At 35.4% G+C, this 13,099-nt stretch overlaps 1 protein-coding gene across 2 annotated transcripts in view; it reads right to left on the reverse strand.

Annotated features, from left to right (window-relative positions):
- The window catches only part of ITGAV (integrin subunit alpha V), an 85,228-nt gene that overhangs the window by 22,662 nt on the left and 49,467 nt on the right, over window positions 1-13,099 (reverse strand). For both annotated transcript variants that reach the window (XM_024750649.1, XM_024750648.1), the window contains exons 11-16: window positions 13,006-13,058; window positions 12,400-12,602; window positions 7,872-8,063; window positions 5,415-5,460; window positions 3,730-3,837; window positions 1,232-1,290 (exon numbers count right to left, since the gene is read on the reverse strand). In XM_024750649.1, the coding sequence (XP_024606417.1) occupies window positions 1,232-1,290; window positions 3,730-3,837; window positions 5,415-5,460; window positions 7,872-8,063; window positions 12,400-12,602; window positions 13,006-13,058 (661 nt within the window). The remainder of the gene's footprint in view (window positions 1-1,231; window positions 1,291-3,729; window positions 3,838-5,414; window positions 5,461-7,871; window positions 8,064-12,399; window positions 12,603-13,005; window positions 13,059-13,099) is intronic.

The following is a 13,099-nucleotide window of genomic DNA, read 5'->3' on the forward strand; positions in this document are numbered from 1 at the left end:
AAAAAAAAAAAAAAAAAAAAAAAAAAAAGAATTTTATCACTAATGCAGGTAGCAGGACTCTTGCTGACTGTGATTAAGAAATGTTTACTAATATGCACCCATACCCCTTACCATTACATTCACCATTATGATGAATGAGCAGTTTCCATGACTTGCAACTCCTACTTCTAATGAAGCTATTGTATCAAACTATCAGGTAAATATGTCCCTCGTGAAGCAAATAACCAAATATAGCTGACTGGGTCAAGAATCATCGTAAAATGAATGTGCAGCCAGTGAACAGTCTGAAGCACAGTTGCTAGACTACTGCCTTCTAACATCAGTTCTCCTTTAACTAGTTTCTTCAAAGGAGATAAGAGTGCATATCTTTAAAACCACAAATCTCTAAGTTTCTCTAAATGTTGAACTTCATGTCAAATCTGAGTGAAAAGCCAGGGTCATTTTGCTTCTCGTTCTGTTCCACCCACCCTGTGAGAAATAGCAAGGTCCTGCTTCTGGCCTCTTGAAATTGCCATTTCGCCTGCGCAAAATACTCCTCCAGACATCGCTTAGCTCCTTCATTTCCTTCAGGTCTTTACTGAAAAGTTACCTTCCAGAGAGACCCGTTCTTGCTATACTCTATGTGAACTTTCACGCACAAACACACCCCCAACGGACTCAGTCCTCTATCCGGAGCTTTACTGTTATTCCTTAGCACATATACCAACAAATCTCCACAACAGTTACTTAACTCTCCTACCTTGCTCTCAGAATCACATAAACCATTTTTTTTTTAGAACGGAAGAGTCAAGTTAGAATTTGCTGTGTGGGCTAAATTTAGTGGTCTAACTTTTTCTCCTTCTCTCTATTTCTAAACCACCTCTACTCTGGAGATGACTGGGGCTTCTCTAAGACATAAAGTATAAACTTTTCAGTAGGTCATTGACTTATAAACAATGATACTTATTTCTCCTGGAGTTCATTTGTCTCACAATGGTAACTGTTTAACTTTGTGAAGGCCATATTTACCACTAATTGTTCACAATGTCAATAAATGTATTATTTCTGAATTGGCTTAAGAGTTGCCAAACAAAATAATTATGTTGCAATATTAAATGTCTTTAAGCATAAACATTCAAATAAAAAAGCAATAACAACTATTTGAATAGCTATTCAAATGTCCTAAAACATTTTTTAAGTGCTATGTATGCAGCGTCATTAAAATAATATAATTTTTCCATAGAACACTTACTAAGTTTCGTGGGAAGTGCTCCTTTGCCATCTGCCTTTAAGCAGAACCTGACATTAAAACTGTAGAAAAATAAAAAATACATACAAATCCCATAATCCAGGTTAGACATTTTTCCCATTTATATAGCATTACTTATTTATTTGTTTATTTATTTATCTTGGAATTGGAATTACAATTCAAACTTTAAAATACCAAAAGGTCACAATGCCTACAATTAATTTTTATAAAAAGACAGTAAAAGAGATTATCTATGACTCTCTTATTCTCTTATTTATTATTTGAAAAACTCACTATAGGTGACATAATCTGATATTACCATGTAACGGTTTCCCCCTTTCCCCCCAAAATACACAAAGTAGATGAAATTATAGTATATTGCTTAAAAAATTAAATATTTACACTATGCCAGTTTAGGATACCTAATACACTCTCATTCTTCATAATAACCTATTAGATAAGCTATCATCCCTATATTACAGATTGAAAACTGAGGCTTGGATGGTATTAATTTTCCCATTTTCATGGAACACATATTGAACAGAATTCGAATACAAACTCTGGTCTGTATGATTCGAAAACTTTTGTTGTTGTTACACTTTTGTTACACTGATAATATTCATTTAGCTAGACGTTTTTTTATTATCACCCAAATCTCACATTTCTTTTTTTTTAAATCTCATATTTCTAATACTTAGTTCACTTTGTGAAGCCTTATATCTTTCTTTATGTCTTAATATTATTTTTAAAACATGAAGCTATACAGAATAATCTAATTCATCCTTCAGTAATTTAGGCGTGTTTCCTTCCATGGAAAGGAATGAGACAAAAGAAAGAGAGAAAGAAAAGAATTTCCTCACCTCCTGTCAAGCTTATAGAATCTGTTGATAAATTTAAATGGGTGAAATGACAGTCCAGATTTAAAATAAATGTCTCACTTATGAAAAAGCCCCATAAAGCTCCCTTTAATTAGCAAGCTCCTCTAGAACAGCATTTTCACAATTTATTACTAGGTTATGACATCAGTTTAATGGGTGTGTCCAGCATCTTAAAAAAATGAATATGTAAAATTGAGTTAAGTATCAAGGGTAAGATTTCATGAAAATTTTGTTTTAATTACATGCATGTGTTTACTGGATTATGATGTAAAATGTATTTCATCCTACACGTCATATTCGAAAACATATGAAAGCTACTGCTCTAGTTAGTGTATTCGAAGCCTTCACCTTGTTGCCATAATCATAAGCACATCATCAGCAATGTGCAGCAACTTCACCAGGACACAAAGGGTGAGTGAAGGGATGAAAGTCAGTAAAACTTACAAAATCTTGAAAGCAACTTCACTGCCAGTCAATGAAAATGAAGACTAAATATTACTGAATTTTTAATGCAATCCAATGAAAGAAATAAAAATTTTATTATATACATGTTTATTTATTTAATATATTTTATTATAAACAAAATTTTGAAAAATGATTTTAATAACAATAATACATAATTCAAAAACAAAATCAGAAAAAATATCTTTTCATTAGCTCTTCTGAAGGAAAATTTTCCCAGCTTCCAATCATTTTACCCTTCTTCTGTAAGTTCTCTCTGATTTTTCTATGTGAGCAAGGAACATGAAGTGAACAGTGTTTCCCAAAGTGGAGTACTCATGGTGAGGTTTTTTTTTTTTCCTTTGGCCGTGCCATGCGGCTTGCGGGATCTTAGTTCCCCGAGCAGGGATTGAACCAGGGCCCGTGGCAGTGAAAGTGCAGAGTCCTAACCACTGGACCACCAGGGAATTCCCCATGGTGAGTTTATATATGGGTCAAGACTTTTCATTATTAATTTTATGTTTATTTTGACATGTATGAGAAAGACACTGGTTTCTCTATTTTATTTTAATATGTTTTAAAGTGAATCATGAGTCAGTTTAAAGAAAAAAGCCTTAAGAAAATTATAAATACAGGCAGAATGAAAACATAGCAAAAAAATCATACAACATAGAGAAAAGTAACATACAAATAATGGAAACTTAAGAAATACTGGACTAGAGAAGAATTCAGACATGAAGCTTACAAAAATATATTTTTCTTTAGAAACTAGTAAAAGAACAAATAGAAGACCAATACATTAAAACAAACTATTTTTTTCGTACAGCTAGTCACAGATATTAAATCTGAAAAAGATCATTAGTTTTTAAAAATTAAAATGAAAATGTTCACAGGCTTGTTTAGCATTAAATATGAGTTCTGAAATCTTATTTTTGAATATATTCACTGAGCATGCATAATTTTTTTAAATTAGTTTTATACTAGTTTATAGCATATTTCTAGAGCCTTCTACATATCTTCTTTGGAACAATATTTCTATAGTTCAATCTATGACAAGAAAATAGAGTGTACCCACAGAAACTGCTTTAGCAATATTTCAGCCTCCCCCTCCATTTTCAATTGTTTTTATAATGACTGAACCAATAATCACAGTAATAACTATTACTAAACAAACATCCTTACCAGGAAACTTTGAGATCTGTCCCAGGCAGTGGGCAGGTTTTATTGTCTTGATTTAAAATGCTAGGATACACTTCAAGGCCAGCGTTTACAGTGATAACTGGTCTGGCCCTGGTTTAAAAGAAAAGAAAAGAAAAAAAAAGTTATTTAAAATGTTAGATTGATCTAAGCATTTCAGGTTCACATTCATTGCATATACAGTGTGATGTTCACTAAAGCAGTGTTTATAATAGCAAAAAGAATGGAAACAACCTAAACTTAGCAGGACCAAATATTCCAGTTTGCCCAGGACTGTCTTGACTTTATCAGTGAAAGTCCCATGACCTGGTAAATCCCCCTCAGTTCCAGGCAAAGCAGGACCACTGGTCACAACCTATCTGAATGCAGTCCATTAAAGCAAGATGGTTAAACAAGTTGTGGGATATCTACCTAATGCAGTGCAATACAGTGGGGGAAATGAGTGCTGTAAAGCCATCTGTGCTAATATGGGATGATAATAGCCAAGACATAATGAGAGGAAAAAAACACCATGTACAAAGGAAGCATACACACACACATAATCTTTTAATGCACAGAATATTTCTGATAGGATATACTAATAAAACTAGTAACTGGTGTGAGAGGAAGTATATTTCTCTTATTGTATGCCCTTTTTACATTGCTTGAATTTTTACCACATGTATGTATTACTTTGTTAATAGCAATTTAAAAAACTGAAACAATAAATTAAAATACAGCTTCCAAAGTTCAGATGCACAGGTTTACGCTCTGTACAAAAATACAGCAGCCTCAAGGCAGTGTATCTGTCTCAATCATGATAAATCCTGGAATCTGTACAGACACAAGCTGCCCCGAGAAGCACAATCAAGTTGACCCATCACAACCTCCACTACATAGTACCAGTGTTAGTTTTCCTGCCATGTATAAGCACAGTCCATAGAGGAGTAAACATCTTAATCTACTTGGGATGCTAGTTGATATTGTAAGGCACGAGGAATTGATGAAATTCAGAGAAATACTGGGAATATGTATGAAGCTGGGAAACGGAGATATGTGGACTTATACATATTGCTCTAATAAAAATATTCATTTGGGGAATCATTACATACTGCCCTTGTGGTCACAGAATGCTATGGCACAAACACCAAGTTAAGTTCTTGTCTCTTAGAGGAAAATGTAAACTCCTATAATTTTAAACTCATATAATCTAAAACACAGGAGAACACCTTTGAACATAATTTAAAGAACAAAAAGGGAAAATTCTGAATGCTTTCCTAAATAAAAAAATCTAGGGCTTCCCTGGTGGTGCAAGTGGTTGAGAGTCCGCCTGCCGATGCAGGGGACACAGGTTCGTGCCCCGGTCCGGGAAGATCCCACATGCCACGGAGCAGCTAGGCCCGTGAGCCATGGCTGCTGAGCCTGCACGTCTGGAGCCTGTGTTCCGCAACGGGAGAGGCCACAACAGTGAGAGGCCCGCGTACCACCAAAAAAAAAAAAAATCTATAGCTTTCTCTACTTTGGGATCTCCTTGTATCATTACTACTTGCCCGAAGCAAATCTTAAATAGAAAGAACAAATTTTATCATTACTTCAAGAAAATTAAACTGAAATTCAAACACTGGTGCTTAACTATAAAATTTTCATATAATTCATAATATTCCTATATTACCAGATATGGAAATGCTTACCTGTATAATACAGCTCTATCTACACCAAAAGCTCCTACAATTAAGTCTTAAAAGAGAGCAGAAAAATATGTTAATAATGATTTTTTTTAATTCACATATCATTCCATAAAGCTCTCAACGCATATAATAAAGATACAGACATAGTCTCAAAACTATTCTTCATTAAGTGGTTGTAAGACAACATCCAAAAGGCTAAAATGTATATGAAAACTTTAAATATGCTATCATCAATGGCAAACACTCATCATAAAACTAATTTTTTCATCCATCCAGGTAGACAAGAATCTTTTTAATGGATACATAGTAAAATTCACAATAAGGAAGTGTATACCACGCAAACACACACATCCCCAAAGGAAAAAGCTTTATAGATGCCTGTGGATTTTACAATTTCACTGTAAAATTTCTCTTTTTCATTTACTTATTTTGTTTCAAAAACAAAACAAAACCAAAAAAGCACAATACATATACACTTGATCCTTGAACAACACAGATCTGAACTGCGCGGGTCTACTTATAAGCGGACTTTTTTTCCACTGAGAAAAGTCCACTTTTTGTTCTACATACTATAGCACTACACAACCTAAGGTTGGCTGAATCCGCAGAGGTGGAACTGTGGATACAGAGGGCCGAGTGTACAGTTAGTTATATGTGGATTTCTGACTGTGCAGAAGGTTGGCACCCCTAACACTCACGTTGTTCAAGGGTCAACTGTACTTAGAATGCTAATAATGACAGCAGATAGCATCCAAATCAAAAAGAATAGAATGCATTAGTTTTTATACGTAGCTGGTACCACTGGTTCACAATTAGGAAAAAATGAAATCAGAACTCTCTCTCAGTATACCCAAGCTAAATTCGACGAAGCCCTTTCTAAGCAGAAAAGTACATGAGAAACCATAAAGACAGGTACAATGGATTACATAAAAATTAAGAATTTCTTTATGCCCCCAAAGAAAACATGACAAAACTGAGAAATATATGTAAGAGTTAAGGAGTTAAAACCCTCAATATTTAAGGAACAGCCACAAGTTTAAAAAAAATGAATGAAAAAAAGAAAAACAACATTCCAATAGAAATGGAGAAAAAAAGATGTAGAAAGGAAATTCACAAAAGTAAATATATATATATATGCAAGTAAACAAAAATGCTTATTACCCTCACTAATAATCCAAAACTGTAGATTAAAACAAAATAACATTTTCCACCTATCATATAAAGTTATTTTAAAAAGAAATAAAAGATGACCACCAGTGTGGGCACAAATGTGGGAAAATAACTCACTTACTGCTGGTAAGTGCTTTAAAAAGTTGCAAAACCTTCTTTAGAGGGATTAGGATTGTAATTTGACAAGGTGTATCAACAGCCTTAAAAAAAAAAGTGCCTAATCTTTGACATAGCAATTCTAGAATTTTGTCCTAAGGAAATAATCAGAGGAATGCACCGGAATTATATATAAGGATACAAATGCCCCAAAATAAAGTTAAATAAGATATGATACAAATATTTGATAGAATGGAAAACATAAATTCATGCTTCAGAAGAATAATAACATGGGGAAATATCTAATACTTTAAGTGAATAAAATATGCTAATAACAGTACATAATTGTATTTTGTTAAAAAAATTGTGTGAATGCACTGGAAAAAAGAAAGCATATTGAATGATATGCTTTGCTATATTTTCTAAAAGTTCTATAATAAATATGTTACAATTTATAACAAAAAATTCTTGAAATAACAGTAACATAGATAAGAATCAACTTCATGTCCTGTTTCTAAAAGCACTTCAACATATTATATATTGAGCTCATTAACTGTTTGAACAGCAAAGTAATTAAATTTTCCGCATTATATTTCACTTAAAGAATATATCCGTTATGATCCTAGATCCATTAAAATATTCCAAAGTATATAAGAGCCAGAAAAAGGCCTCACTTCTTGTACCGGCACAAACCAGTGGGCAAGCTTGGGCAAATTACCTTTCTCAGTCTTTTTTCTCATCCAGAAAATGACATAATAATGAGCTAAGCTACCTCATATTCCTCACCAGCCTTATTGTGAGAATTTACTGAGATAATATATTTCGTAAAAATCACGATGATTAGTCAAGTCCATAAAACTGCTAGACCATTAAAAACAAAAAGAGATGGCTGACATCTGAAAACTTAGACTAAGCTTTTGTTTATAGCTTCCACATTCTGACATTTCATTACAGACTTCAAGACAATAAAAGAAGTACGTGCTTTCTATTGGAAGCTCCCAGGAAACAGAGCTGTCTGTGCTTTGTATCCCCTCAGTAACGAGAACAGTGCCTTGAGCAACGGCAAGGGCTTGAACAGTAGTTGAAATACTGAATTTAAATGATTTATAACAGAAATCAAGAGAGCAGTAACTAATACTACTTGCTATTAGGACCGAAAAATCTAAGACGCTCTTTGTATTTCTAGGAAAGCACCTGGATATCCATTCTTGTCTATATCCGTGGCTCCTTTCATTGAATAGCCGAAGCTTGGTGGCATGCTCCGAGCAGCCCACTTCCCTTCAAGGATCTGAGATGGTACCGCATTCAAGCCTGTGGGTCTTCCATTGAAAATATAAACAATTCCTTTTTTATCTTCACCCCCATATGGAGCAGCAATTGCAATATCTGAGGGGGAAAAGGAAGAGGGGAAGAGGGGAAGAGGGAGGAGAGGGAAAAGAGGGAGGGGAGAAGGTGAGGAAGAAAGGAGGAAAGGAGAGTGGGAGGGAGGACGGCAAGGATGGAGAGAAGGAAGTCTTAGTACTCATCGTTATTTCTGTGGAAAAGATCTTAACATCTTTAGAACCCATGTATCATGTTTATCGGTTCAAAGTTCAGTAGGGTACTCTTTTTTTTTTTTTTTTTTAAACCAATGCCATAAAACCTTTATTTCCACTGGGATCGCATGTACAATTCTCTTCTCTTTCTGGGAAAGAACTTTTCCCATTCCCCATTCCAGGACACATCCTGGCCATTCTCTCCTCTCCCTTTGGCTGGGCTACCCCATGGGACCTAGGCGACTTCCTGCGGCCGGGAGTTGCACAGGAAGCAGAGGCAGCTGTGGTCCCACGGCACCCTCATGTGGTGATGTCCAAGATGACAACCTGCTACTCAAAGTAGGAAGTCCTCCAAGAAGGAATGAGTCCTCTGGGCAGCCAGGCTCTCTACTTCAGGCAAAGCAGCCATGCGTGCTGGCAGTAGGGTACTCTTAATTCAAAAGCAACAACCAAATTCAAGGAGATTCAAGCAAAACTGTATGGAAATGACATTAATTTGGAGCCAGATATTCCAGTCTGTCCGGGTTTCTCCAAGCTTAATTAATCACTTGGACAAATCGCTTAACCAGATATTCCGGGTCTGACCTTGGACAAATCGCTTAACCATTCTGGACCTCAAATGCCTCATCCTTAAAATAGAGGGGAAGGGACATGTAAAAAGATTCCTCTAAGGTTCATTCTAGCTCTTAAAATTCTAGTTAATTTAGTTGGGCATGGTTTTCAGGTTTTTTGAGAAGTCAACCTGACTCAGAAAGTTGAAAGTTATGATTTCATCTCTATCTTGCTCAACTTATACTGAAATGAAATAAACAATAAAAAGTTTGAAATGCTTTAAAAACAAAACAGTACACCAAATAGTCACTATGACCTTTCCTCACTCTAGAATATATTACAAATAACTATGCCCACTTCCCTCTATCTTTGCTGGTTCCACCCTGGACAAGCCATTCTCATTCTTTGCCTGGACCCCTAAAGCAGCCTAAGTGGCCTCCCACTTCTACTCTTGCCCCTATAATCCATTCTCTTCAAAACTGCCAAATGTTAATATCATGTTATCTTCCTTCTTAAAATCCTTATTTCCCAAAGCATTTACGTGTTACCTGGTTTGTCCATTCATCACCCCACTCCCAACCCCAAGTCTACCCTCACTCACTCTTCCTACCAATCCCGGCCCTTTTCTCTGTTTCTTAAACTCAGCAAGCTAGTCCCCATCTCTGGATTTATACTTGCTGTTCCCTCTGCCTTAACAGTTCTTGCTCCAGAGCTTTTCAAGCTTTGCTCCTTCTGTTTGTCCAAATCACAGTTCAAATGTCATCTTGTCAGAGAGGTCTTCCCTGGCCATGCTATGGAGCAATGCACTCTCCCCTCTCCATCTAGGTACTCTATCACGTTACCTTGCCTTTTTTTGTTTAAACCCACAGCCTTTATCACTATCCAAATTTCCCCTTTATGTGTTTACTCTATGGCTCCTCCACAAAACATAAATTTCATGAGAGCAAGGATGTGTCCATCTTGCCTATGATAGCCCCTATGTACCAGCCATTCCAAACTGACTCTATTTACTTAATATACCTGAAATGTTTTCAGCCCCCTCAATGCTGCAACCCCTGAGACATCAAAGACACCTTGGTCACTCGTCTTTTCTTTAAGACCATCATGCCCAAGAATATCTCAAACACTGTGATGACTACATTCCAATGTTTACTTGTTCACATTAAACTTGCTCCTACTGACACTAAATTCCTTAAGGACATGGATGGGCTCTAATTTATCCTCTCATTTTTGGCAGTTAGAACAGTGCTTGGCCTGCAGTAAGCACCAACTAAGAATTTGTTATCCTTAAATAAAAAGTAGTATTTAAATTATGTAAGAGTCCTTCCTTATCTTTTTCAAGTTTCAAAAGATAAATATAACTTCTAAATTGACACGTGCATTAAGAAAGTTTTAATTAAAATACAATTTTCCAACAGAATATGGCTCTACTGTTGAGAGATGGTTTTTAAAAATTCTCCTTACCTTTTCTAAACCTTTCATTATTTTGTACATTCTAATCATCTTTTCTCTTGGCTGGTATCTGTCTAGTCTGGAGAGCCCTACTTTTTCATGTCATCAGTCTCTTCCTTTGATCATTTTAGTTTCTCTTTTCTGTGTTTTTTCCCACTGCCTTTCTGGAGAAGTATTGACAAAAACTCCACATAATTGTGGAACATAATTTTATTGTTTTGTTTTCGGCAACCCTCTTGATGATACGTAGGGTTTTTCCAGTGGGTGTAAGTGGAAAGGGAGGAAAACAGCAGCAAAGACATAACAAAGAGTCAATGTCATCAGGTCTGAACAAGGAAAAGATACAGGTTACAACTAATACTTCATTATATGTATATATAAACTATATATACATATAAACTACAAATACATATATATATACACATATAAACTATATAAATATAGTTATATAAATAACAGCTCAGATCATTTTCTCCTGAAGACACTGTCATTCACAATCTACTCTTTGGGACAATAAGACCCCCAGGAGACACTTTGGGAGAATAAAATCATCCTCTATGGTATCTATCTCTAAAAGTAAAATCTCTTTGTAAAATCGTTGTAAAACTTCGATATTTTTTAGCTGTCATTGCTTATAATTTTTGTGTTCACAGATAATACATTTTAATAGAAATAGGGAAAACAGGATGAGATGTTGTCTGGATCCTGATATTAAAGAAACATTCTTTAAAGTGTGTGGAATATCCTCAATTCAAGGTGACAGCAAACATGTCCAGGCTCTACCAAAACACCTGGAGACAGGCCCAGCTATAGCAAAGAACTCAGATGTGTTCAAGGTAGAACCTCGAATCTGGCCCTGTGTTTTCTAGGTAGTCTTTGTTATCAATAAGTAATGATTTGGTCTGTTCTATAGTATTCTTTTACAGTTCTATGTTGAACTTTATACCAGAATTCCATTTGATTTACGTTAAGTTCTCTTGGTGGTAAAAAATCTTTAAGACTATTTTAGGAAGCAAAATGTCCCCTTGAGTAGTTTTTCACTAACAATGAAAACTTCTAGGGTGAGAGATGACACTTCTAGTGTGACATAAAACTACCCACAAGGCAGGAGTGGGGTCTTGAGGCCAAACAAACATTTTCCTACTACTAACTGGGAGATTTGAGAGTCATCTGCATTTTTGAAGCTTTCATCTTAATTTATAACTTTCTTTACATTTTCAGGGGCATATCCCTATATATTGTTGATTATATAAACAAACCAACAGTTCAATTCTTCATTTTGTGACCTCTAGAAAGGTTTTTAGCAGTATTCTTTTTTAAAAAAAAACTTGGTAATTTGTAATCTATATTTTACTCTATAGTAGATGCTAACTTTGATTTTTAAAGATATCTACAGCTATTAATTAAATTTTTAAATGGGACTATTATAAAACACTGAGCTTATACCTTTTTACTTGTCCCCATGAAGGGAGATATAACCTCCCTCAGAATATTCTGGACAGCTGCAACAATAAAATATTAGTGGCAAATAATACATTTGAGGGATGCATTAGGGTCAGCATTGCCTTGACAATATGCCTGGGAGCATTTTTTACACTTGTATCCAAATGGACAGCAGAGGGCACTGCTGCTAAGCAGGACAGAGACACAGAAAATCACCAGCTCACACTGGGCTCCCTGGGAATGCAAGCTCCTTTCTAAAATGAACCACTTTGATAAACTGGGAGATGGAGATTGACATATATACACTACTATATATATAACAGATAACTAATAAGGACCTACTATATAGCACAGGGAACTCTACTCAATACTCTGTAATGACCTATATGGGATCTAAAAAAGAATGCATATATATATAACTGATTCACTTTGCTGTACAGCAGAAATTAACGCAACATTGTAAATCAACTATACTCCAATAAAAATTTTTTTTAAAGTTAACCACTCTAACACTCTAATTTGAGGCTGCATGAATAATAACTCATGAGAATCAACTTTTGAAAAATTTGCTCTGATTTTTAAGGAAAACGAGCAACTTGTCATTGAACCTCGTGTGTCACTCAAATCCTTCTTTCCAGGAAGGAGGTTTGTTCAAGTGAACTTCTATGCGTGGGGTACAGGACTTTTCCAGGTGGACACAGAAAATCAGGACACACAGCTGTTATAAACTTTGACCTTACCATTGAAGCCGTCCTGGTCCAGATCTCCCAAAGGGGCTATGGCACTGCCGAACCTTGCAAAGACCTCAAACCCATTCAGTTTGGTTGTCTGGAAGTCTCCCGAAGCTCTTTGCAGAGACACTGAGACCTGCCCCACCTCCTGGAGTTTGCCATCGGAACCACGATCCATGAAGAGAGGCGCTCCAATAAATACGTCTGCGTAACTAAAAAACATAATCTTTTTCACCAAAAGCAAGATCAAATTCCATGTGACTACTAATAATCATTTTCTTTCTTATTAAAACTCAAGTTTTCCTCTTTCTACAGCTCGTATAGCCACATTTGAAATGATCATTTCTAATTCAAGCCTTCCTTCAGCTCTTTTAAGAAACTATGAGTAATTCATAAAGTTACTTTATTCCTTCATATTATAAAAGCTATTGAAAGAAATTATTGACAACATAAAGGTTTTCTAGTATTTGTGATTAAGGTTGCTTCAAATCGGTTCCTTAAATAGAAAGATTAGCAGGAAGGGGACAGAGAAACAGAAGAAAAAATGTTTAGTTTTAGTAAAGCGTTCATAAACACAGAGGAAAACTGTTTCTGGAAACATTTTTTTAAACTTACTCATCCCCATTAATGTCAGTGGCAGCGACAGAAAATCCAAAATATGCAGCCATCTGGATAATAAGATGAAAATGAAATGTTTACATTTCATCCA

Source organism: Neophocaena asiaeorientalis, unplaced genomic scaffold, assembly GCF_003031525.2.
Source record: "Neophocaena asiaeorientalis asiaeorientalis breed wild unplaced genomic scaffold, Neophocaena_asiaeorientalis_V1.1 scaffold172, whole genome shotgun sequence".
Classification (NCBI taxonomy): domain Eukaryota; kingdom Metazoa; phylum Chordata; class Mammalia; order Artiodactyla; family Phocoenidae; genus Neophocaena; species Neophocaena asiaeorientalis.